At 38.4% G+C, this 21,661-nt stretch overlaps 2 protein-coding genes across 3 annotated transcripts in view; one reads left to right on the forward strand and one right to left on the reverse strand.

The window, feature by feature from the left end:
- The window catches only part of LOC102399541 (coiled-coil domain-containing protein 162), a 54,736-nt gene extending 53,716 nt beyond the window's left edge, over window positions 1-1,020 (forward strand). The window contains exon 17 of the mRNA XM_045161988.1: window positions 827-1,020. Coding sequence (XP_045017923.1) covers window positions 827-913 — 87 coding nt within the window. The 3' untranslated portion in view covers window positions 914-1,020. The remainder of the gene's footprint in view (window positions 1-826) is intronic.
- A 4,254-nt stretch (window positions 1,021-5,274) lies between these two features.
- Window positions 5,275-17,564, reverse strand: CD164 (CD164 molecule). 2 transcript variants are annotated; one of them, XM_006075458.4, is made up of 6 exons: window positions 17,238-17,552; window positions 14,115-14,189; window positions 12,843-12,914; window positions 11,469-11,504; window positions 8,654-8,710; window positions 5,275-7,777 (listed from the first exon to the last, which is right to left on the reverse strand). In XM_006075458.4, the coding sequence occupies exons 1-6, from the start codon at window positions 17,425-17,427 to the stop codon at window positions 7,611-7,613; spliced, it is 597 nt and encodes a 198-aa protein (XP_006075520.1). In that variant the 5' UTR covers window positions 17,428-17,552; the 3' UTR covers window positions 5,275-7,610. The 2 variants fall into 2 exon arrangements, with proteins under 2 accessions (XP_006075520.1, XP_006075521.1); XM_006075459.4 differs by lacking the exon at window positions 11,469-11,504 and having other exon boundaries at window positions 17,238-17,564.
- Between the last annotated feature and the right edge of the window lie 4,097 nt (window positions 17,565-21,661).

A 21,661-nucleotide genomic window follows, 5' to 3' on the forward strand; every position in this document is an offset into this window, starting at 1 on the left:
ATCTCTGTGCAGTCATCTTTCACCAAAAGGTGACATTCTACTACATGTCTATCTGCTTCTGCAAAAGCCCTTTCCAAAAGGAAGCAATGTTCTGTTGACCTGTGTGGGACCACAACGGCTTTTAAGCTTTACTCTATCCCCACTTCACTCCCCAAAGCAAACGTTCCTTATGGGGCAGGTTGCTGATCACGACTCTTACGGTTGAGAAAGCTGCTAAGGAGCTAAGTACATCAGCGGGGATGCACTAGGTTTCAGATTTAGAAGGTTATGGTCTAAGACCAATTGTTGGCTACATTACTCTATTAAATAAATAAACTGTAATAATAAGTGTCTAATATAGGGCCCATTGGCTTGTGCATAGTAGAGACCAAGACAAAAAGCCTGAGGTCCAGGAAAGCCACAGAATCATCTGGCACCTCTTCAAATCTAAGGTCTGACTTCTTAAACAAGGTCTATGAGACAAGTCAGATAAATACAGACTGGGAGGAATTTATTGAAGGCTGAAATATAAGACCACCACTGATTTTCTTTTAAAAGTAGCACTGCACTAACATAAATGATAAAACATTAAGGAATTTATTGATTTCTCCAAATATGAGATATCTTTCCTTAGCTGGACATGGCTTTCCATTAATGGGTTCATCCCTGACTAGTTCCCTTTAAAAACAAGAGGCAAAATATGTATGACAAGGCACACTAAATGATCTAACCCAGACTGAACCAATGATCTTGGTCTCAGTAGTTAGTAACAGTCACTTGTAATGATGCTATAATAATTATTCATCATTTTTTAAAAAGGCTCTAATACCTAATAATTATTTTGCAGGTACCTATTAAACACACAAAAAGAACTGACCATGTCTTCCTACCCTATGTGGCAGATACTGTTCAACTTCCAACTTTTCAAGTTTAAACAGCTCCATCCAGAACCCCATTTAGACCTGATTGGTAATCACATAGACTTTTTTCAAGTTTTATTTCTATGAGCATTTGAATGAATAAAAATGATTCTAAATTCCATTAAGCCTTTTATCTCAATTTTATCGTATGTGAAGATACTATGGAAGGACTGAGATGATTATATGTTCAATGTCCCAAGTGAAGTAAGATTTGACCCTAAATTTTAACAGTTGATTTGCATTTCTACATCCTAGGCCTTGCCTCTGGTCAACCAGCAGCCTCTTAATACGGGTTCTCGAGTTACTGATTAGGTGGGAGAGCCAAGAGAGGGCACTGCTGGCCAGACAGTATTTATTAACAAGTGAAAAACCAGGTCAGAGACTAAGTAAATTTCAAAGCACTTATTTCTATTTGTTTCACTTAAGAACACCATTCTCTCAAGTCTTTTTATTCTTCCTACATACAGCAAAACCCTCTTCAGATTTTTATCAAGTCCTAATCCAAGTCTTTTTGTTGAGATAGGAAAATTTATCTTGGGTAAAGGAATAAACATCAACAGATAAATGGAACAGAAGAGACCAGAAAAACATATTTACAGACATAAACTTCTATATTAAATATCTAAATACACATGCAAATTTACTTCTGAAACAAAATAAAAAACAAAAGGAAGGTTGATGACTGAGATCAAAACTAAAAAATCAGCCATGACCAGGTAAGATACCACTTAAGTTTCTGACGTCCAGATTCACTCTTCATTGTCTTCTATCAAGTAATGAATCTGGACCCTGCCAACATGTCTTCTTTACCACCAGGCAGGATGTTAAGCTTTGTCAGTAGAGGGTGCTGGAGGAAGAAGGGTTTCTCTTGGGTTCTGGGCTCCTCACCTAGGCAGGCACCTGCTGCTTTTGCAGTGCTCAACTCCAGTGGTGCATGCAGGTTCTTGGTGGAGTGCCACTGGGACAGCACCTCCTGTGAAGGGGTCCCCCCGCCGCCCCACTACCCCTCCTTCACAGCTTCAGTGAAGCCCTCTGCCATTCAGCCTCGGCCACACCTTCTCCAATGAAGTGTGGATATAAGCTCAGGAGGGTAGTGACGCGCAAGGGTAGTGATGAAATAACAAGTGGTAATAGTAAGCGGAAGGACAAAGAAACATTCCGATATCTGCTGGTAGGAAATGGAAGGCAATCTCAGTGTGTGAAAATTTTCAAAGTGGAAACCCTGGGCGCAGCTGTCCACTTCTGTTTGCTCTAGAGAAACATTCACACATATAAGCAAGGTGGCAGGTACCAAGACATTCTTTAGAAAACAGTAAAATCTGCAAATTACAAACAACCTAATTGTTCTTCAGTAGGTAGATACTTACAAAAGTCATACTATACATACCAACAGAGAATTTAAGAATTTGGCATAGCTAATGAGTGAAAAAAAACTTGCAGGATAATAAAAAAATAAAAATCCACATCATGTATTTTCTAAGGGTATATTTAGTTGTGTGTATATAAATACTGAGGGGGAGAGTTTACCACCAAACCAGTTCTAATAATTATTTCTGGAAAGTGGAGAAGGACAAAGATGGGGAAGGGGCTGGGATTCTCAAAGCAGACTTTACCTGTAATAGTTTAAGAAGAAGAAGAAAAAACAGAATATGTATTTGTTACTTAAATAATTAAAAATGAAGACTTTAAAAGTACTATCTTGAACTTTTACTTCTGGCCAAGATGAAGTAAGAGACTGAATATACCAAGAAACAAATGAAAAACTAGGCAAAACACATTAAACAGTGGTTTTCAACACACTGGACTTCAGCCAAAGAACAGTGATCCTTGAAAAAAAGGAAACCACCAACCCAGCTTACTGCCTTGAATTTCTAAGCCATGATGCAGGAAGGCAACACCTAGGCAAAAATCAGTGGACTTCCCTGAGTTGAGATGGAGCTGAGAGTTAAGGGAAGTGAAAGCAGATCGAGTTCCCAGGGCAGAGAACCAGGGAGGGGAGAACTACACAAAGGAGAACTCCAGAGACCTGCAGAAGGTACCCCTCAGGTACTCAACAATGTACTGGTCAGGAAACGTACACGAGCAAACTATCCAAGGCTGGGGAAAGGTTTAGAGGAAATAGTACTTGGAAGGCACACAAGGCTAGGAATAGAGGCTGTTTCCACTAACCCAGACCAGAAAGCCTCTTAATCCAGGGAGCACTGGGTAGATAATTAGCCAGTGCAGAACTGGGGAACAATTAATCCTAGAACAAATGTTCTGCTCTCTTAACAAAGCTTAAAAAGCAAGATCTGAAAGGAGCCAACTGCTGTCAAGAAATTTAACTATGTCCCAGAACAAAAATAACCAGCACCCGACAAGTTAAAATTTACATCTGGTATGCAATAAGAAACTACCAAGCATACAAAGAAACGGGAAAGTTATGACTTATAGTGAGAAAAAAATCAACAGAAACTGACCCAGATGTTAAAAATTGTTACATGTTCAAAACGTAAAGCTGGAATATGTGGAAATATGAAAAACACCCAAACTGAACTTTTAAAAATGAAGACATCTGAAGTGAAAAAACTCCAGGTAAGATTAACAATAGATTAAACATAGTAGAAGAAAGTATTAGTGAATTTAAAGACAGTAATAATCTGACACGAAGTAGAAAAAAAAACCAAAACAGTGCATGGATAAATTTTAAGTCACCTTCTAGCAGCCTCTGTGGAACTGAAGTCCCCAGCACAGAGAATGGGAAGGACAGAAAAAGATATCTGAAAAAATAATAGCTGAAAGTTTTCCAAATCTGATGAAAAACCACAAATCCAAGACACTCAACAAACCTCAACCACAAGAAACAAAACAGCATCAGTTCAGTTCAGCTCAGTCGTGTCTGACTCATCGCAACCCCATGGACTGCAGCATGCCAGGCTTCCCTGTTCATCACCAACTCCTGGAGCTTGCTCAATCTCATGTCCATGGAGTAGGCGATGTCATCCAACCATCTCCAACCATCTCATCCTCTGTCGGCCCCTTCTCCTCCTGACTTCAACCTTTCCCAGCATCAGGGTCTTTTCCAATGAGTCAGTTCTTCCCATCAGGTGGCCAAAGTATTGGAGTTTCAGCTTCAGCATCAATCCTCCCAATGAATATTCAGGAATGATTTCCTTTAGGATGGACTGGTTTGATTTTGCAGTCCAAAGGACTCTCAAGAGTCTTCTCCAACACCACAGTTCAAAAATCAATTCTTCAGCCCTCAGCTTTATGGTCCAACTCTCACATCCATACATGACTACTAGAAAAACCATAGCTTTGACCAGACAGACTACAGCATAGCACGTTACAATAAAAATGCTCAAAACAAGTGATAAGGAGAAAAATCTTGTAAAAGCCAAGAGCGAAAAAAAGACACGTACTGAGGAATAAAAGATAAAGATGAGATTTCTCATAGGACACAATGCATGTGAGATGCTGGATCATCATTATTTAAGGACTAAAAGCAAAAATGTCAACCTAGAACTCTATGCAATGAAATCATTCAAAAACAAAAGCACACAAAAACTGTAAGAACTCATAACCAGTATCTGTACCAACAAAACTAGAAATGTTGAAGGTTAAAAGACATCCTTTAGGCAGAAGGTGAATACCAGCAGCAACATGTTACTTACACAAATTAAGGAAGAGCACAGGCATAGTAACTACATGGGTAAATACACAGGACTTTAATCATTAAAACATTAACAAAAAAAACAAAACACCCCATCTACTGTGAACACCATGCTCATCAAAATAACAGTTTGTCTTTAGCAATGTTCTAGGAGTCTTCAATCCACTCTTCTGGGCTTTAAGGCTGATAGAAGAGTGTTTATTCTCTCTTCTTTAGTCGAAGTTCTGCGATTTCATATAGAACGTAATTTTGCCCAAAACATGGGCCTACAGAATCAGATTTCACATACCAGATTTCACATACCAGCATGTGGCTTGGTACTAAATATTTATACCAAAGACTCTGAATAGAAACCCAATTTTACTTTACATGCAATCTGAATGAGGCACAAAGTCGCAAACAAGCTTTCAGATATCTAACAGCAGATGGTATTCTCATAAATACTTGGTAAACTAGCACCTAAGTAGATGATTTCTATTTGAGGAAGATCAACTTTTTTGTCAATAGCAAGGCAAACCAAGTCCTCCCTCCAACTATCCTTTCTAAGGCTCTGTTCTCCACTGATAATGACATCCCTTAGCTACTATCTGCTGGTCTTGAGGAGCAATGAAACACTGAGTAGACAAGCCATTTCCAACAAGACTAAGGTAAATTCACTAGCATTAAATTTCATAGTCAAAATATAAACACACACTTCAGTTAATAAAAAAAAAAAAAGGCAGATTAACCCAATAAACATGTAGATTTATTTTAGATTGGTTTGGTACATGATACAGATTGGTTTTGCAGTTTTTAATGAACTGAAATAGAAATTTCTAAATACAGCAGTGTCTGCCTGTGCAACAATTATCCGTAAGGTAAGATATGGGATTTTAATAGAACTACAATCTGCATGAACAAATCAGGTGAAAAATCTGAAAATGTTTCTATATACTTTCTGGATTAAAAAAAAAAACAAACCCAAATCATTAATGGCTCAAGATACTAAACTGCTCAACAGGGGAAAAGGCTGTGAGTTCACTGTAAGAGCTCTTCTTGTAAAATCTAATTCCATATTATGATTCTGTTAGAGCAGTATTCAAAACTACAGAAGATGAGAGGCTTCATCAGCTACATTTTCACAGAAATAGCTATAGCGTTAACGTTAATGTGTGGCAAGGTATTCATATCTAAGTAAATGACAATTACACCATTGTAGCTAATTTTTACCCCCTTGGGAGAATGGAAATTCTGTGTATTTTCAACTGAATTTTGTATCTTAAAACAATCACTAAAAGCTAACAGCCATGGCACCATAATAAACATTTTTGTGAGGTACCTAGAATATCACTACTGAGGGAAACACAAAAATGTGAGGTAAGCCTACCTTTTCCCAAAAACCTTTGAAGCCAGAGATTTTAAACAATTAAGGCACTTGAAAACATTAGGTATATGTACAAATGTGCAAGTAAAACAAACTTTAGCTGTACCAGCAAGTAACAAAGAAACAGTAAATCTTCACTTTAAGAACCTTTAATTATCTAAATATAAGGAATTCTGGCTTATGAAATGGACCAAAGCAACTTGTCTTGTACTATAAAATATTGAAAACCAGTACTAAAATCGGCCCCTATAGGCTAAAGAAACTAAAACAAAACATCTTAATGACCTAGAAAAGCAAAAGTTCATTTTAAACTGATTTAAGCCCCTGAACTAATCCAATGTGTAAAAGGCAGGGAAGAAATATCCCTCAACCTGAAAAAAACTAGTGCTTCATGAGGAAACTAAAAAATAAAAAGTACACATGCTTTTCCTACAACAGGAATCGAAACTAAGAAGAAAGCCTGGGAGAGGAGAAACAAAAAGTTCAATCTGTTTATCCAGGGCAATTATCAATAAAAATTTAGTCATCTGATCAACTAAATTTTTTCTGAAATTATACTGCTCACATTTGCTATTTCAAAACTTAAAATGACTGTCTCATTTAAAGAGTTATAGTAAGTGATTCTAAAACAACTTATTTCTTCCTTGTCTTATAGAAGTTACTTTTCAAAAAAGCTCAGTGGAAATCTTTTTAAGGTACAACAGTGTTAGGATACTTTTTCGAAGTACAAAGGAAAACACAATTAAATCAACTTTATCTTTATACTTTTTAACAGCCATAAGAAAAATGGTAGGAGGTCCAATAGATGAAGGCTTTCGACTCTGTAGAATATCATTTAAGTTACTCAGGCTTGAAATAAAGTAGGTAAGTTTTCAATTAAATACTAATAGTATGGTATCTAAAAGCAGGTTTACTACTGCTCACATCAACAGTTACATCCTCAAACCAACTTTTCCCTTCATTAACGTAAAAGAACAAATCACCAACATTTTTTAAGTTACAGTCTACCTTTCAGTCTGTCTTTTAAGGCACTGTTCTTTATTTCTCAATGATATAAGGTGCTTTACAAGTATGAACAATAACCTGCTATACTTTTCATGTTGTGTATCCTCTCATTTCTTTAAATCTGGAATGTAATTCCCTGTGTGGCATCTTTTTTCTAATGTAGAAAAAAATAACTGTTATCAAGCACAAAATTTTACTCTAAGGGTACTAAACTTATAAATTTATTCCACTTTTGAAATGATAGCCAAAAATCCACCTGATTGATGCTCATTTGGCACATTCTTCTCAATTCTGGTCACTAAACTACATCCTGAGTTAGGATGAAAATAATGCAGCTTTCAGGCTTAAAACGACTACATTTAAATTGCCAAAAGAGTCATGAGGTTGTCTGCGCAGGACAATGTTTTCCATCACTTACAGTTACATTTGGCATGTCAAGCAGAGAGAACACAATCCCACAGCAGCAGCCATGTAAAATGAAAGACAGCCACAAGGACTCATGCAGCGTACTTTAAATAGGCCCGTTGAGCAAAGTGACTGAACTGATTCTTCTTCAAGGGTGATGCTCCTATACGCATCCTTTGAAAAATTAAAGATCCTAGAATAGCGTCTTCCATGTGGGACATCTTGAAAGATAATATTTTGGTTTCAGTGAGTTACACGCCAGTCCTTGTTAATTTAGTGGGTCTCTTTACAGAGTGTGGTAGTTTCGTTCTTTAGATTTGCAGAATTTATACAGAAAGAAAATTACAGCCTGCACACCCAAGACAAGGACAATTCCTCCAATGAAACTGGCTGCATCAAAGGTAGACTTCCGCATAGGTTGTACAGTTGGAGATAAAGTGGTATTAGTTGTACCTGGTTAAATGAGATAAAAGAAATAACAATACTTAGTAAGATACTCAGTAAGTCTCCTGATCCTCTATGATAATTTCAAGACTCATCTGAGGCTTTTTGTCATGTGTTTCTATAAAGTATTTCCTCTTGTGTCAACAGCTTCCTAATTGAGGAAGACAACCATTTATCAATCCCACTCTTCATTCTATCCAACAACATCAAGTGGTCAATGGTGCTAATATAATTTCAAATATGAAAAGGAAAATTTATTCTCTTGGCACATTATGCCCTATGAACATATTAAGCACTTTTAAAATTTGCAGTTTCTTCAGACTACATATCTTAGTTAATTGCTAGAATAAATATTAATATTTGTGTTTAAAATTCATACTTTGCATTTTTCTAAATTTATAAAAGGTAAATGAAAATTTGATTACAGGTTTTAAAATTACAAAAATAATCTTAATAAAGCCAAAAAAATGCACAGAATCAAAATTTTCAGTATTACCTAAAAGTAAAAAGGATGGCTATATTATCTTCAAATTGACACAGTCTAATACAGCACACAACCAATCTCCAACAGAAATCAGTATTTAATTTCTAAGTTATAAGAAATTAGATTTTACCTACAGATTGTACTAAAAGGGTTTTGGAAAACCGTTACTATTTAATTCTAACATGTCACACCAAATGTGATTACAATTTTAAAATGTATTAGAGGACCCTCAGCAAACCTATCCTTATTGTTTTAACAGCCTGCTACCTTGGTCTTCCAAATCTAAGAGATGAATTTCAGTTCTTAACTATTTAAGAATAAAATTGGAACGTGATAACAAATAGTAAAAGCTAACACTGCACACACATCCTATTTCACTTAGTTTTAAAACCCACAATTACCTGACGTAGTAGCTGTGGTGGAAGTTGTAGTAGTGGAGGGCAGAGTTGTGGTTTTAGCTGGAATGCAAATGAAATGTATTAAAAACTTAAATTTCTCAATTATCTAGCATCTATCTTTTAAAAACATAACTACCACTTCAACATGCTTCCAGTTGTTTTTTAACAGAATAAAGGCCAAATCTCAGTTAATGGTTTACTAACATATCTGCACATTCAGAACATTAGCTTTGAAGTGTATTCTAAAACATTAAGCAATCATAAAGTTGTATCTATGTTAGCATCTATGTACATATATAAAAATTTATATATATACCTGGATACAGTTTGCAAAAAGACACACAGGTGGGCAAGAATTTAGGTGAGGGAACTATTGGTTCTTTCTCAATAATCCTGCTTCTAAGACAAAACCCATTAACTTAGTAAGTCATGGTAAGAAACAAATACAATTCAGTATTTCTTAAAGTAGATATCAAGATTTATCTTCTTCATTTCAGGGGTTTGGCAAACTTCTTAACGAGGCAGACAATAAACATTTTAGACTTTGTGCACTGTGTAATACACAAGCAGCCAAAGACAACAAGCAGATGAATCCACATGGCTGTGTTCCAAAAAATTTTATTTAGAAGAACAGGTGCCCTAAGGCCCTAATTTCCCTCATCTAAATGATGTTAAGAGCCCAAGGGTAAGCTCTCCTCTACTGTAGCACATGAGTTCAAATAATTATCTGCTGGTGTCTCTAAAGAAATGCACACTCATGGGAAGAATAAGTTTGAATGTAAATACATTTTAGGAACTACAGCACTATGTTAAAAGAGACTTCAGACAGTATCAATACTACCAATAAACATTAGTAAACACTACGATATGTGCACACACTTATTTGTACTCCTTTCTCTGTCATTGTAATAAGCACTGTGGTCCCACTCTTGGTTGGACAGTTAGGTCATCTTTCATTTCTCCAAGCTATGAACATCTCACAGGGAAATATGTGATCTCCTCTCTGATAGGACGGATTCTTATACAGATTTCCTAGATTAGAGGGTATGGTTATTTTAAGACTCATAATCTGTTCAAAGTTTTCCTTGCTTGTACCTTTTGTGAAACCACAAAAAAATATACTTTATAACTTAAACATGTATCAAATCCTTTACAATACTAAAATACTATTGCTAATTTTGTCTGACAACACTAGGAGAAAAAATTCGCAAATTTGCCATTTGTGTCTCACTATTCACCCTCTGAACATGGCAAAAAAATTATTTTTTAATTTGCACTGGTTTCAATCTCAGAAGCACTAGAAGCCACTACATAATCAATGAAGACAGAGCTATGAGGTTTAATTTTTAGATACTTGTAGAAGTTGCCCTCATTTTTAAAAACAGTTCTCTAGAATTACCACAACAGAATACCCCATCTGTGTTCAATCCTGCCTCTTTCCAAAAGCCTCTCTACACAGAATAAGTTATTATAATGCAAATCTCATCGTATGATCTACATGGTTCAAACATACCAGCAAGGCATACAATGGCACTTCTCAGTCTGGCTCTTGACCTGTTGATTGTTGTGTTTGTTCTCATCTTGTTACTGGATACTCCAAATGCAATTCCCTGACTTTATTATATTACACTCTTTCACCTCTCCTTCACATGTGCTGTCTGCCCCGCTCTACTTGGGAAGTTCTCCTCTTATTTTACCAGGTAACTTCAAGACTTAGTCTGTCAGCATCTCCAGGAAGTTGTCACCACATATTACTCAACACACACACCTTCCCACAAATACCCCAACACACTGTGCTTCCTGACCTCTCATAGTTCCTACAAGAGACAAAATACTATCTTACTTCTGTTCCTATATCCCTATCTTCTAACCTAGTACTTGTCCTGGAGTAGATGTTTTTATTTACTCTTTTAAACTGGTAAAAATTTATACAAGGAGATAATATTTAATGCTGTTGAAGTGAAGTGAAAGTCACTCAGTTGTGTTCGACTCCTTTGCAACCCCATGGACTGTACAGTCCATGGAATTCTCCAGGCCAGAATACTGGAGTGGGTAGCCGTTCCCTTCTCCAGGGATGTTCTCAACCCAGGGCTCAAAGCCAGGTCTCCCGCATTGCAGGCGGATTCTTTACCAGTTGAGCCACCAGGGAATGCTGTTGAAGGTGTGGTTAAAAACTTTCCGGTTTCTGGAAAGCAATCAGTATTAAGAGCCTTAAGATTATCATATCCTCTGACCCAGAATGCTGTTTGAATCAATCCTACCAGAGCTGACAGCAAGTATTTTCCTGTAAGATATTCACTGCACAGAGAATGAAAGATGACCTATCCAACTAGGAGTAGCTGAGTAAAGTGCATACAACTACGTGTGCAGTACGAAGGCAATTCAAATGTGCATGGGCATGTCAACCAATTTCCTAGTAAGTGTATTTATTAGGAATCTATAGATATAAATATATTTAGTTAGTTCTGAAAGAACTGAAGACATTTTAGTATACCTATGGATGACAAGAATTAATTTCCTTTAGGCTTCTATATTTCCTTAAGAGTTCCACAAAATCCACAAAACGCAGTTTTCAAACTCAATGTACAAAACTACAACAAATCTGTTCAGATTCAATGAACATGAAACACTACCGTTATCTGTCTCTGTCACAAACAGTACATATTAATGTAATTATTGCAGTCCAAGACTAAATATGTCTACTCATTTTTAAAATTAAACTAATGATTTTTAGGTATTAATTACTCAAGTTACTCATCAACAAAAGTTTAAAAAAACCCTCAAAGGAGGAGGAAAAGAGTCAATTATCTTGTATTACCTGTAGAATTGGTTGGCGTTGGTGTGGTAGTGGGCACTATTTAAAAAACAAACATGTAAGTCAAAGCTGTCTAAAATATCACAATCAAAGCTGCTAAAATACCATAATCTATAACACTGTTTCCCAACCTGCAGTCATTTGAGTACTTTTACAATTTTTTTCATTTTAGTACCACCTATGGAGGAGACAGACAGTTGCTGTCCCAATACCGGTCCTCCATTCTTTAGAAACAGGACCGATTTTTAGTGACACCCTCCCCTGCAAAAACATTTCTTAGTCTCCCCTGCAGCTAGGTAGCCATGTGTAACTGCTAGAAAGCATCCGTAAGGTAGACACAGGTCTCTCACTTTCCTTTCCTCTTCCTGTTGGCAGAAAAACCATTCTGATGGCTGGAACATGAGCATTCACCTTGGACAATAAGGGCAAAGCCATTTCTGAGGAATGACACAGTAAAAGCATAGAAAGAGCCTGGGACTCTAATGATTGCAGATTCTACTCTAGCCTGCTAGCTCCACTCAAGCCCAGATTTCCTTTAATGAGAGCCAAATTAATCTTATCAATTAAACCATTTTCCTTAACATATTTTAAAATTTTATACTCTTATTTCTAAGCAATATTATCATATAATTACATTAAATACTTAAACTATTCATTCATTTACCACCTAAACCATATTAGGGACTCTATGTAGGGTATAACTGATCTCATTCTAAGGAAAATTTCAGTTAGAAAGTTCAAGTTGGGGTGAGGGAAGGGAAGGGAAAATGACTACTGAAACTAGTTACAGGTAGACTTGAAAGTTATTTACTGCAGAAAAATCTTTTATTCTATTTAATTATTAATATACCAAATTAGGAATTTGACTTTCCCATTAATTTATAATCTTTTTAGAAAAACCAGCTTTCATCCAGGAATTTTAACTATTTCCTGGGCAAAGATGAAAGATTAAACCATCAAGTTTCTCAAACTAAAATACAGAAATCGGATGAATAAAGCAGGGATTCATTTAATCACAGCACAAACTAAGCTGACTGTGATAATCACCAGTACCATAATAAAGAAAGTGACAGAACAATATTGTTCATGCCTGTAAAATGCAGCAAATAGAGAGGGTCTAAAATTCAGTGAGTATCTGGAAGAGGTTAAAGAAAAATAAAGTAGAGAAACAGATATCTGTACTTATAGCATTCCACATTATGTACCACCAAACGACTAAATCAAGCTTCAATGCAATAAGTATGAATATGCTATTCAGATCCAGATTTCTTACAAGATAGAATTATGGAAATGCTTCAAACCAAATATTGAAATAAGGTTTCCTAAGGCAATGATCTTCCTCATCTCCTCTTCTCAGATACCAAAGTGAACACTTACCAGAACAGAATCCTGTGGTGTTCACCACCTTGCAATCACCAGCTGTTGAATTATCTGAACAGTAGCTTTTACCTGTTAATGGGGAGTGAGGGTGGTGTGGGATGAAGGAAAAAAAAAGAGTATCAATTACTCATTTATGTTATCTCTGACTTTGTTACTATGCTCCAGAGTTCCTCCCCAAAATAGAACTCAAGTACAAACTCTCTAGAAGTTCACAAATACTCCATTATTATCTTTTCCCCATTGTTTTAAATACTACACAGGATCTCTCCAAACATCCTTCTAAAATCCACATGAATATACTGAACAGATAAGTCAGAAACACACAGACCTCAGAACTGTGGTATAACGAAGGTTGCTAGAATTCACAAGAGGGCTGAGTCAGTAGGGAGAAGTGCTTAGAAACTAATACAGGCTTAGTAAACATGGGAGGTGCCCCAGAGCAGCAGCTCTGTTCCAGACCTCTGCTTTAGTCTTCTACACTTTCTAAAACTGCTTTCCTGGATGGGAAGATGTGTAGCAAGAGTAAGAGAAAGTTTTCCCCAACATATTCAATGGCAAGGCATCCAATCTCCAGAACTTGCTGATCCTGTCATACAAGAGGGGAGGGGCACACTCTTAAATTCCATTTTATGACCTAAAGAAAAGTGACCCTTATATAACAAAAAAGTTAATTAAATTCAAACTTAGGCTAATTCCTTATTTTTAAGAGGTTTTTAAACTTTCTTACATACTGATGTAATTTCCAGAACTCTTAAAATTTTCAATGAAGAATAACAAAGTTTAATACCATGTAGCTTTGGATTTTTCTTTACATAAAAAGGAAACCTGAGAGATTATTTTACCAATAAGAAAAAAATTCAACCATCTTACATTTGCAGAAGATAAATATGGTTCAAACATTTTTCAGGGCAACAGTTTTCAGGGGAAAATCCCATAACTTTCTTTCATGGCTAATTTCAGTGTACTAGTACACTTAACCTAACCACAAAGGTCTAAAATTTCTCTTCCTTTTAAAGCTATTGAGACTTAATTATCAAGCCTAAGAAATTAAAGGGGGGAGCATGGGAGACAACAAAAGATTTTAGGGGGAATATTAAGCAACTGATATTTTAAAGGAAAAGTATTTGATTTGCTAAACAAACAGTGCCCACCATCCTAAATGTTTTACATTTCCAAATGTTCAAAGAATACCTTGCAGCAATTTTTTAAAATGTTAGAACAAAACAATACAGCATTCTCAAAATTAAAGCAAACCCAAAGATATCTTACCTTTACATTCTATCCAAAAGCAGGTAGCATTACCATCAACACAGGAAACACAACTGTTTCGGCTTCCACAGATATCTAGGGGTGTGAGTTCAAATACATAAAATCCATCAATCGGTATCTCATTCCGAGTCTGTACTGCTTATCTTTGTTAAACAACAGCAAGCACTGCATATACTACCAGACTTACTTATTCAGAGAAATGGCAAAACTTTATAACTCATTCACAGAGGAATGGATACAAATGTGCTACACAATAGAATATTATTCAGCCATTAAAAAAAAAGAAATCCTGTTATACACTAAAACATGGATGAACCTTGAGGACATTATGATGAATAAAATTACCCGGTCACAGAAGGACAAACACTGCATGACTCTACTCACATAAAGTATCTAAAATAGTCAAAGTCTGAAGCAAAAAGTAAAATGGTGGTTGTCAGGGGCTGGGAGAGGGGAAAATGTTTGCTGTTCAATGAGTACAAAGTTTCAAACAAGATGAAAACTTCTGGAGATGTGTGCTTATAGTTTATTAGGGTACAGGACACTTAAAAATCTATTAAGAGGGCTTCCCTGTTGGTCCAGTGGTTTGGAATCCGCTTTGCAATGCTGGGGTTACTGATTCCATCCCTGATCAGGGAAGATCCCACATGCCTCAGGGCAACTAAGCCCCCGGATCGGAAGGGCACACCTAGAGTCTGTGCTCTGAAACAAGACAAGCCACCCCACCGAGAGGCCACCCCTGCTGGAGGAAACCAGAAAAAGCTGGCACCTAGCAACAACGACGACCCAGCATAGTCAAAAATAAAGAACAAAAATACATTCTTTTAAAAAGCTATTAAGAGGGTAGATCTTATGTGTTTTTAAACCAGACACATAAAAAACCCCCACAAAACTATAAAGTGGTTTACTAAAAAATTCTTTCCAATCATTATAAAAGACTTATGAAACCAGAAGGCAACTCAAGAGAAAGGGGGAACAAAGCACAAGCTAGTGTTAACACTCAATACTTCATGGTGCCTATCTAAACAACCCCTTTGTGCACAGCAAAAATTTCCGATGCTCAGTTTCTTGAGGCATTTTTAAAAAAGAAAAAAATTGGAAAAAAGGCTGTTAGAAGGCCAACACTACACACAGGGAAATCACCGCCCCCAAACATCAGATGTGAAAAGAAATTTTTAATAGTAATAAAGATTTATTATAGGTTGAATCCAAGCTCCAATGATGTCTATTCTGAAAAACCTGAGTTCATAAACACAAATGAGCCAAGCTTTCCGGGGTTTTCCATGAGAGGATAAGAGACAACTTACCTGGAAGGGGCTACATTCACAAAATTTAACAAGTTAGCATGGTCTTTGTCAATAATTTAAGCCAAACAGCTCTGAGACAGAACATTGAAGAAGGCTACATACAATTCAGTGTCTGGACTATAGAACTGGGCTCTACACTTTCCTAGAAGCTAGGTGCCTCCAAAAATATTCTCATTTGCTTTCCTCCTGCCTAAAAAAAAGAGTTCTGCAAAGAGGAATTGCATTTCAATATTTATCAGAAATTGGGAACAAATACTGTACTTTTTCGGGGGTAGGAGGAGAGTTGCAAAGTAGAAATAAGTTCAGAGGTTTGTATACACCTGAAAAACGCTAGTTGTTTAAAATCTTTTGTGCTTGTAATGAATCCTTGGTTAGCACAGCAGTGTGTTACTTACAATGAACTGAACTGCTGCCTTTCAGACTGCAGTTTATCCAACCACCACTTAACAGAAGAGACTAATCATCTCCTTGGCACTCATTTCAAAATACACAAATACAACTAACGTATCTCCAAACCTCTCTTCAAATACACACACACACCCTACCAAAAAAAAAAAAAAATTCTAGGAGGAAACTACCAAAAGAGCACAAAAATTCTGCTCTATCATCTTGGAAATAGTGAGGTTAGAATCTCCAGTACTGTACTGCAATTTACTTTCCTCATTAAAAGATGTTTACAATCTTTCATTATATATTTTATTTAAACCCCTATAAAACACAAAAACTAGAGAAGATATTTTCAAATAGATTGGCCTGGAAAAAAATTCTTACACTGCAGCAATTCTTAGGTCAATATGTTACTCCTTACCCAGTATTAACTAGGATAACCAATCAAACTGGACTCTTAGGTTTTAAATATCTAGGGAGGCTCTTCACTTTATTAACTCAAATTTATCTCCCCCTCTGTTGCGCGTGTTGTCATGACATTGACTTTTCTGCTGTAAGACTCTCAGCGTACGTTTCAACCAGTCCCCAAATGGAGTCAGAGCTTAACAAAAGGTCCCGATCGGGTTCTGAAAAATCGATTGACCTGGGTTCCAATGTCAGCTTCACAATCTCTAAACACAGGGTTCTAGTGGAATAACTTTATCTCCATCCAGCTCCTAGGTTTCATCACTTATCTTCCAGTTTAGTCTAAAATACTAAGAGATATATGCGAAACACCAGGTACACCAATAGGTCCTTTTCCTCCTTTGCACACAGCACCGAGTATAAAGTTTTAATTAATTAAATGCTCAAACTTCAGATATATCCTGCAAAATCTATGTAATTAAGTCCCAAGCGACTAATTTTTTCAGACCCAGGACTGAGACACCAGCGAGTATTTTTGTCTCCCAGGGTCTCTTTCCTTCTTTCGCCAACTTCGGGAGAAACCTCCCTTCGAAAAGACGACCTGGGTTGCCCGGGTGGACACAAACGACTAACCTCGGGGAGAGGGAGTTGGGTCTCATCGCCCACTTTGGAGGCGGTCGCCTCGCCCCCCAATCAACCTCACTGCCGCCACGGCAGAAGGAAGCCACGTCCCCTCTTCAGAGCCTGAAGTGAGGCTGGGGATTACGAGGCGCTTTTATACAACACCTCGGCGCGGAACACTGTCGGGTCGCAAACAACCCTACGCCCCCGAGGCTCCACCAACCCTTCCAACCAAGGCACTCCGCAACCGCGGCCACCTCGGCCCGGCCCCAGCCGGACTCGGACGGGCCGCCATGTTGCCGGACCGCGGCCCGCCCCGGCCCCGCGCACCACACGCAGGGACGGCGGCTCGGCCCGACTGGCGGGCGGGCGAGCGCAGAAAGCCCGTTGGGCCGGCGCCCACCTGGTGCTGGAGTGGTGACCGGCGGCGGCGGGAGAGTCGTCGGTGACACCGGGACTGTCGTGGTGGTGGGCGGTGGAGACGAGGCTGTAGTCACGTTCGGGGCCACGGTGGTGTTCCCAGCCGCTGTGATTACGCAGAGCGCGGCCAGGCAGCCGACGGCCAAAAGCAGCGGGCGAGACAGCCCAGACATCGCGTCCTCCGCGCTGGCGCTAGAGCGAAAGCTGGGACACCCTAGGCTGCGTCCGTCGCTCTGTCCACTGCAGCGCAGCCTACGAGACTCCACTCCCCCAGCGGGATCGCGCCGGCGTCACATGAGGGCGGCGTGCGAAGGCGGGGCGCCGGCGATACCAAGTGGAATCCTCTGGGAGGAGGGGGATGGAGGAACCGAGAGGAAACCGAGGAAAGGTTTTCTCTCAGGCGACTGTATTGGCCAATTGAAGAAACTGGCCAGATACAGGAAACTCTTTTCTTTGCCCTCAGGTTGCCATCTAGGGCGCGGCCGGGCTTTTCTCGTTCCTTCAATAGAGAAGGATCCCACCTCGACTCAGATGGAACAACCTACATGATGTGGCGACGGCGTTCTCGCGAAAGACTTGCTAGGCCCCATGTGACCTCTGGGGCGGTGCCGGACGGATTCGCGCTGGGCGGAAGTTGTTTCCGAGCGTTTCGGTTAGAACCCCGGCAAGAGTTAACTTTTTACTGTCCTCCGGCGTTCCCAGCATGCTTGCATAGGTATTCTTCGTAGGACCCCCGCATTACCCCTTGAAAGTCGATTTCGCTGAAAGTAACCTTGTGTTTGGACACCCCAGGGAGATGGAGACCCCACGCGTTTAAGGAGTTTGTGCTCCGCCGCCCACGTAGTGAGAGCGGCTGAAACACCGAAAGCAGTCTGCTGGTGCCGCACACCGTCTACTTGTGCCACGCTTTCCCACCCTGACTTATCTTGGGGAGTTCAGCCAGCGGTAGAAACAGCTAGTTAGTGCCACCTTTGTAGTCGAAGAATCAAAGACAGTATGGGTTGGAGATTCATCCGGTCTGTTCCCACTCCCGCTTCACAGGTGAAAACACTGAGACTCAAGAGACTTGACTGAAAGGCGCAGTTGCTTAGCCTCAGGGTTGTGTTTCAAAATCCCTATCACGGCTCAGCCTTTTAGTGAGATGAGCGCCATCTGATGTCCAGTCTCACAAAAATATTTACAAGTGCAGCCATGCTTATATCAAGTGGTTAAAGTTCGGTCATAAAAGCTGTATCTAACTCTTATTTTCAACTATTTGTATTTATCATCTAATTTTAATTACAAACATTAAACCTTTAAAATAATAGGACATCAGTTGCTTTTTTTGAGATCTGCTTTGCTATGCAAACCCCGAAAAAGACTGTATATATGCACCTTTTAAAAAAAATCTAAACTTGAAGGCTTTCCTAACCCAACCCTAAAATCCAATCAGTACCCTCATGACTATGAACATTTGTTCCATCAACTACGCTAGTTGGAGATTTGCTTGGATGTAAACAAAAAACTCGGTTTTTGATCCAACCAATGGCAAGACGTGTCAGTACAGCCAAAAGGTATCTCTTCTCTCAGGATATCTATCCCTCACACGGTGTTTATTTAGCGCATAACCTGACTCTAGAGCAAATGAAGGCTACTAGTCAACCGTTATTATTTTTAAGGTTAAAAATATAAATTCTCTTTTCTTCGGACAGCTCGATGGAGTGTCTTGTTTACCTCACTGTGGAGGCCATTGTTTTACAAGTTGCCATCTCGGTGTTTACCTCTTATCCTCAAATTTTTCTTAGTGTTTTTAGGGGGACATTTCACTTTCTTGAATTAAGACTAGAAAAGCATCACCAGTTTTTTTTCTTTTTAATTTTTTTTTTTACATGGCATCTGTTGAGCTAGATCAAGAACTTCACAAGTTTTTTTCACCCTTTCAGATCAAGGACTGGGATCTAAAATACAGGATTTTTAAAAATTGAAATCTAGTTGATTTACTGTGTTGTGCTTTTTCACTGAACAAAGTGATTCAGTTATACATATATACGTATATACCTGTTTTTTATTCTTTTCCATTATAGTTTGTTACAAGATATTCTTTATAGTTCCCTGTGCTATACAGTGGAGAAGGCAATGGCAACCCACTCCAGTACTCTTGCCTGGAAAATCCCATGGACGGAGGGGCCTGGTGGGCTGCAGTCCATGGGGTCGCTAGGAGTCGGACACGACTGAGCGACTTCACTTTATTTTTTCACTTTCATGCATTGGAGAAGGAAATGGCAACCCACTCCAGTGTTCTTGCCTGGAGAATCCCCGGGACGAGGGAGTCGGGCTGGCGTCTATGGGGTTGCACAGAGTCGGACACGACTGAAGCGACTTAGCAGCAGCAGCAGCAGCAGCAGCAGTGTGCATATGTTAATCCCATACTCCCAGTTTATCCTCCCAAACCCCTTCCTTTTTGGTAACCATAAGTTTCTTTTCTATGTCTGTGAGTTCATTTTGTAAATAACGTCATTTGTACAATTTTTTAGACTCCACATGTAAGTGATCTCACATGATATTTGTCTTGGCCTGACTTCATTTAGTGTGATAATTTCTAGGTTCATCCATGTTGCTGCAAATGGCATTACTTCATTCTGTTATGGCTGAGTAATATTCCATTGTATTAATACATCTGTGTACCACATCTTCTTTATCCAGTCCTCTGTCAGGAGACATTTAGGTTACTTCCATGTTCTGGCTATTGTAAATAGTGCTGCTCTGAACAATGGGGTGCATGTATCTTTTCTAGTTACAGTTCTCTGCAGTTATATACACAGTGTTCTTGCCTGGAGAATCCCAGGGAAGGCGGAGCCTGGTGGGCTGCCGTCTATGGGGTCGCACAGAGTCGGACACGACTGAAGCGACTTAGCAGCAACAGCAGGATTGCTGAATCTTACGGTTATAATTTTTAGTTTTTTAAGGAGCCTCCATACCATTTCCATAGAGGCTGTATCAGTTTACTTTCCCACCAACAGTGTAGGAGAGTTCCCTTTTTTCCCTTTCTAGCATTTGCTATTTGTAGACTTTAATAATGGTCATCCTGACTGGTATGAGGTGATACCTCATTGTAGTTTTATGTTTCTCTAATAGTTAGCATTGTTGAATATCTCTTCAGGTGCCTATTGTCCATCTGTATGTCTTCTTTGGGGAAATGTCTATTTAGGTCTTCTATCCATTTTTTGATGCAGTTGTTCATTTTTTTGTTATTGAGTTGTGTGAGCTGTTCGTATATTTTGGAAATTAAGCCCCTGTTAGTTGCTTCATTTGCAAATATTTTCTCCCAGTTCATAGGTTGTCTTTTTGTTTTGTTTATGACTCCCTTTGCTGTGTGAAAGCTTTTATGTTTGATTAGGTCCCATTTGTTTATTTTTGCTTTTATTTCTGTTGCCTTGGGAGACTGACCTAAGAAAACATTGCTCCGGTTTATGTCAGAAAATGTTTTGCCTATGTTCTCTACTAGGAGTCTTACGGTGTCATGTCATTAAGTCATTTTGAGTTTATTTTTGTGTATCGTGTGAGGGAATGTTCCAATTTCATTGATTTACATGCATATAATACAGTTTTAACATGTTTTATTTTTTTTTTCCTTTCCCTTTGCTATATTATACTTTTGGCTTTTATAGTTTTGTTTTTTTTTAAACTCGATTCATGTTTATTTAAACATGTTTTATTTTTTTTTCCTTTCCCTTTGCTATATTATACTTTTGGCTTTTATAGTTTTTTTTTTTAAAACTCTTGATTCATGTTTATTTAATGGAAAATGGTAACATGGAAATAAATGGGTTTGGGAGCCAAAGCATGATCTAGAATCCCATCCCTGTCATTTTTATTTTATTTTTTAACTTTACAATATTGTGTTGGTTTTGCCATATATAACATGTCTTAAAGCTTAACTAACTTTCAACAAAGTTAGAGAAGGATTGTAATAAGGCAAAGATTAATAGTGGGCTAAAACTGTATATTCAGATTCTTAACGTTAACACCGTGATTAGGGTTGGTGATAAAATACTAGAGATGCTCTCCACTTTGACTGTGGATATTGCTTTGATAATTGTTCCAGGGTTTCATAGGGAAGCATTACATTTTATAGCAGTTGTTCTCAACTTCGGCTGCACATAAGAACCACCAGCAAGTTTTGAAAAGCAGTGATGCCTGGGTACTGATTTAATTAGTCCGGAATGAAGTTTGGGTATCAGGAGTGTTAAAAGCTCTGCAGATGTTTTTATTCTGCATCTTAGGTTGCAAACCACTGCTTTACTCTTGCTTCTCAAAGTGTGGCTTATGAACCTATACCATTCATAGCCCTTGAAGACTTGTTATAAGTGCAGAATGTCAAGCCTCACCTCAAACCTCCTGAATCACAGTCTGCATTTTGTTCCATAT

Source organism: Bubalus bubalis, chromosome 10 (assembly GCF_019923935.1).
Source record: "Bubalus bubalis isolate 160015118507 breed Murrah chromosome 10, NDDB_SH_1, whole genome shotgun sequence".
In the NCBI taxonomy this organism is placed as follows: domain Eukaryota; kingdom Metazoa; phylum Chordata; class Mammalia; order Artiodactyla; family Bovidae; genus Bubalus; species Bubalus bubalis.

What these genes read in the sequence shown, in the direction of transcription:
- CD164 (XM_006075458.4), bottom strand. Translation starts at nt 17,427, where the DNA reads ATGTCTGGGCTGTCTCGCCCGCTGCTTTTGGCCGTCGGCTGCCTGGCC. An exon ending in GGTCACCACTCCAGCACCAG is followed by an intron (nt 14,190 to 17,237) that starts GTGGGCGCCGGC and finishes TCACACCCCTAG; the next exon opens with ATATCTGTGGAAGCCGAAAC. An exon ending in AACGCCAACCAATTCTACAG is followed by an intron (nt 8,711 to 11,468) that starts GTAATACAAGAT and finishes TTTGCATTCCAG; the next exon opens with CTAAAACCACAACTCTGCCC.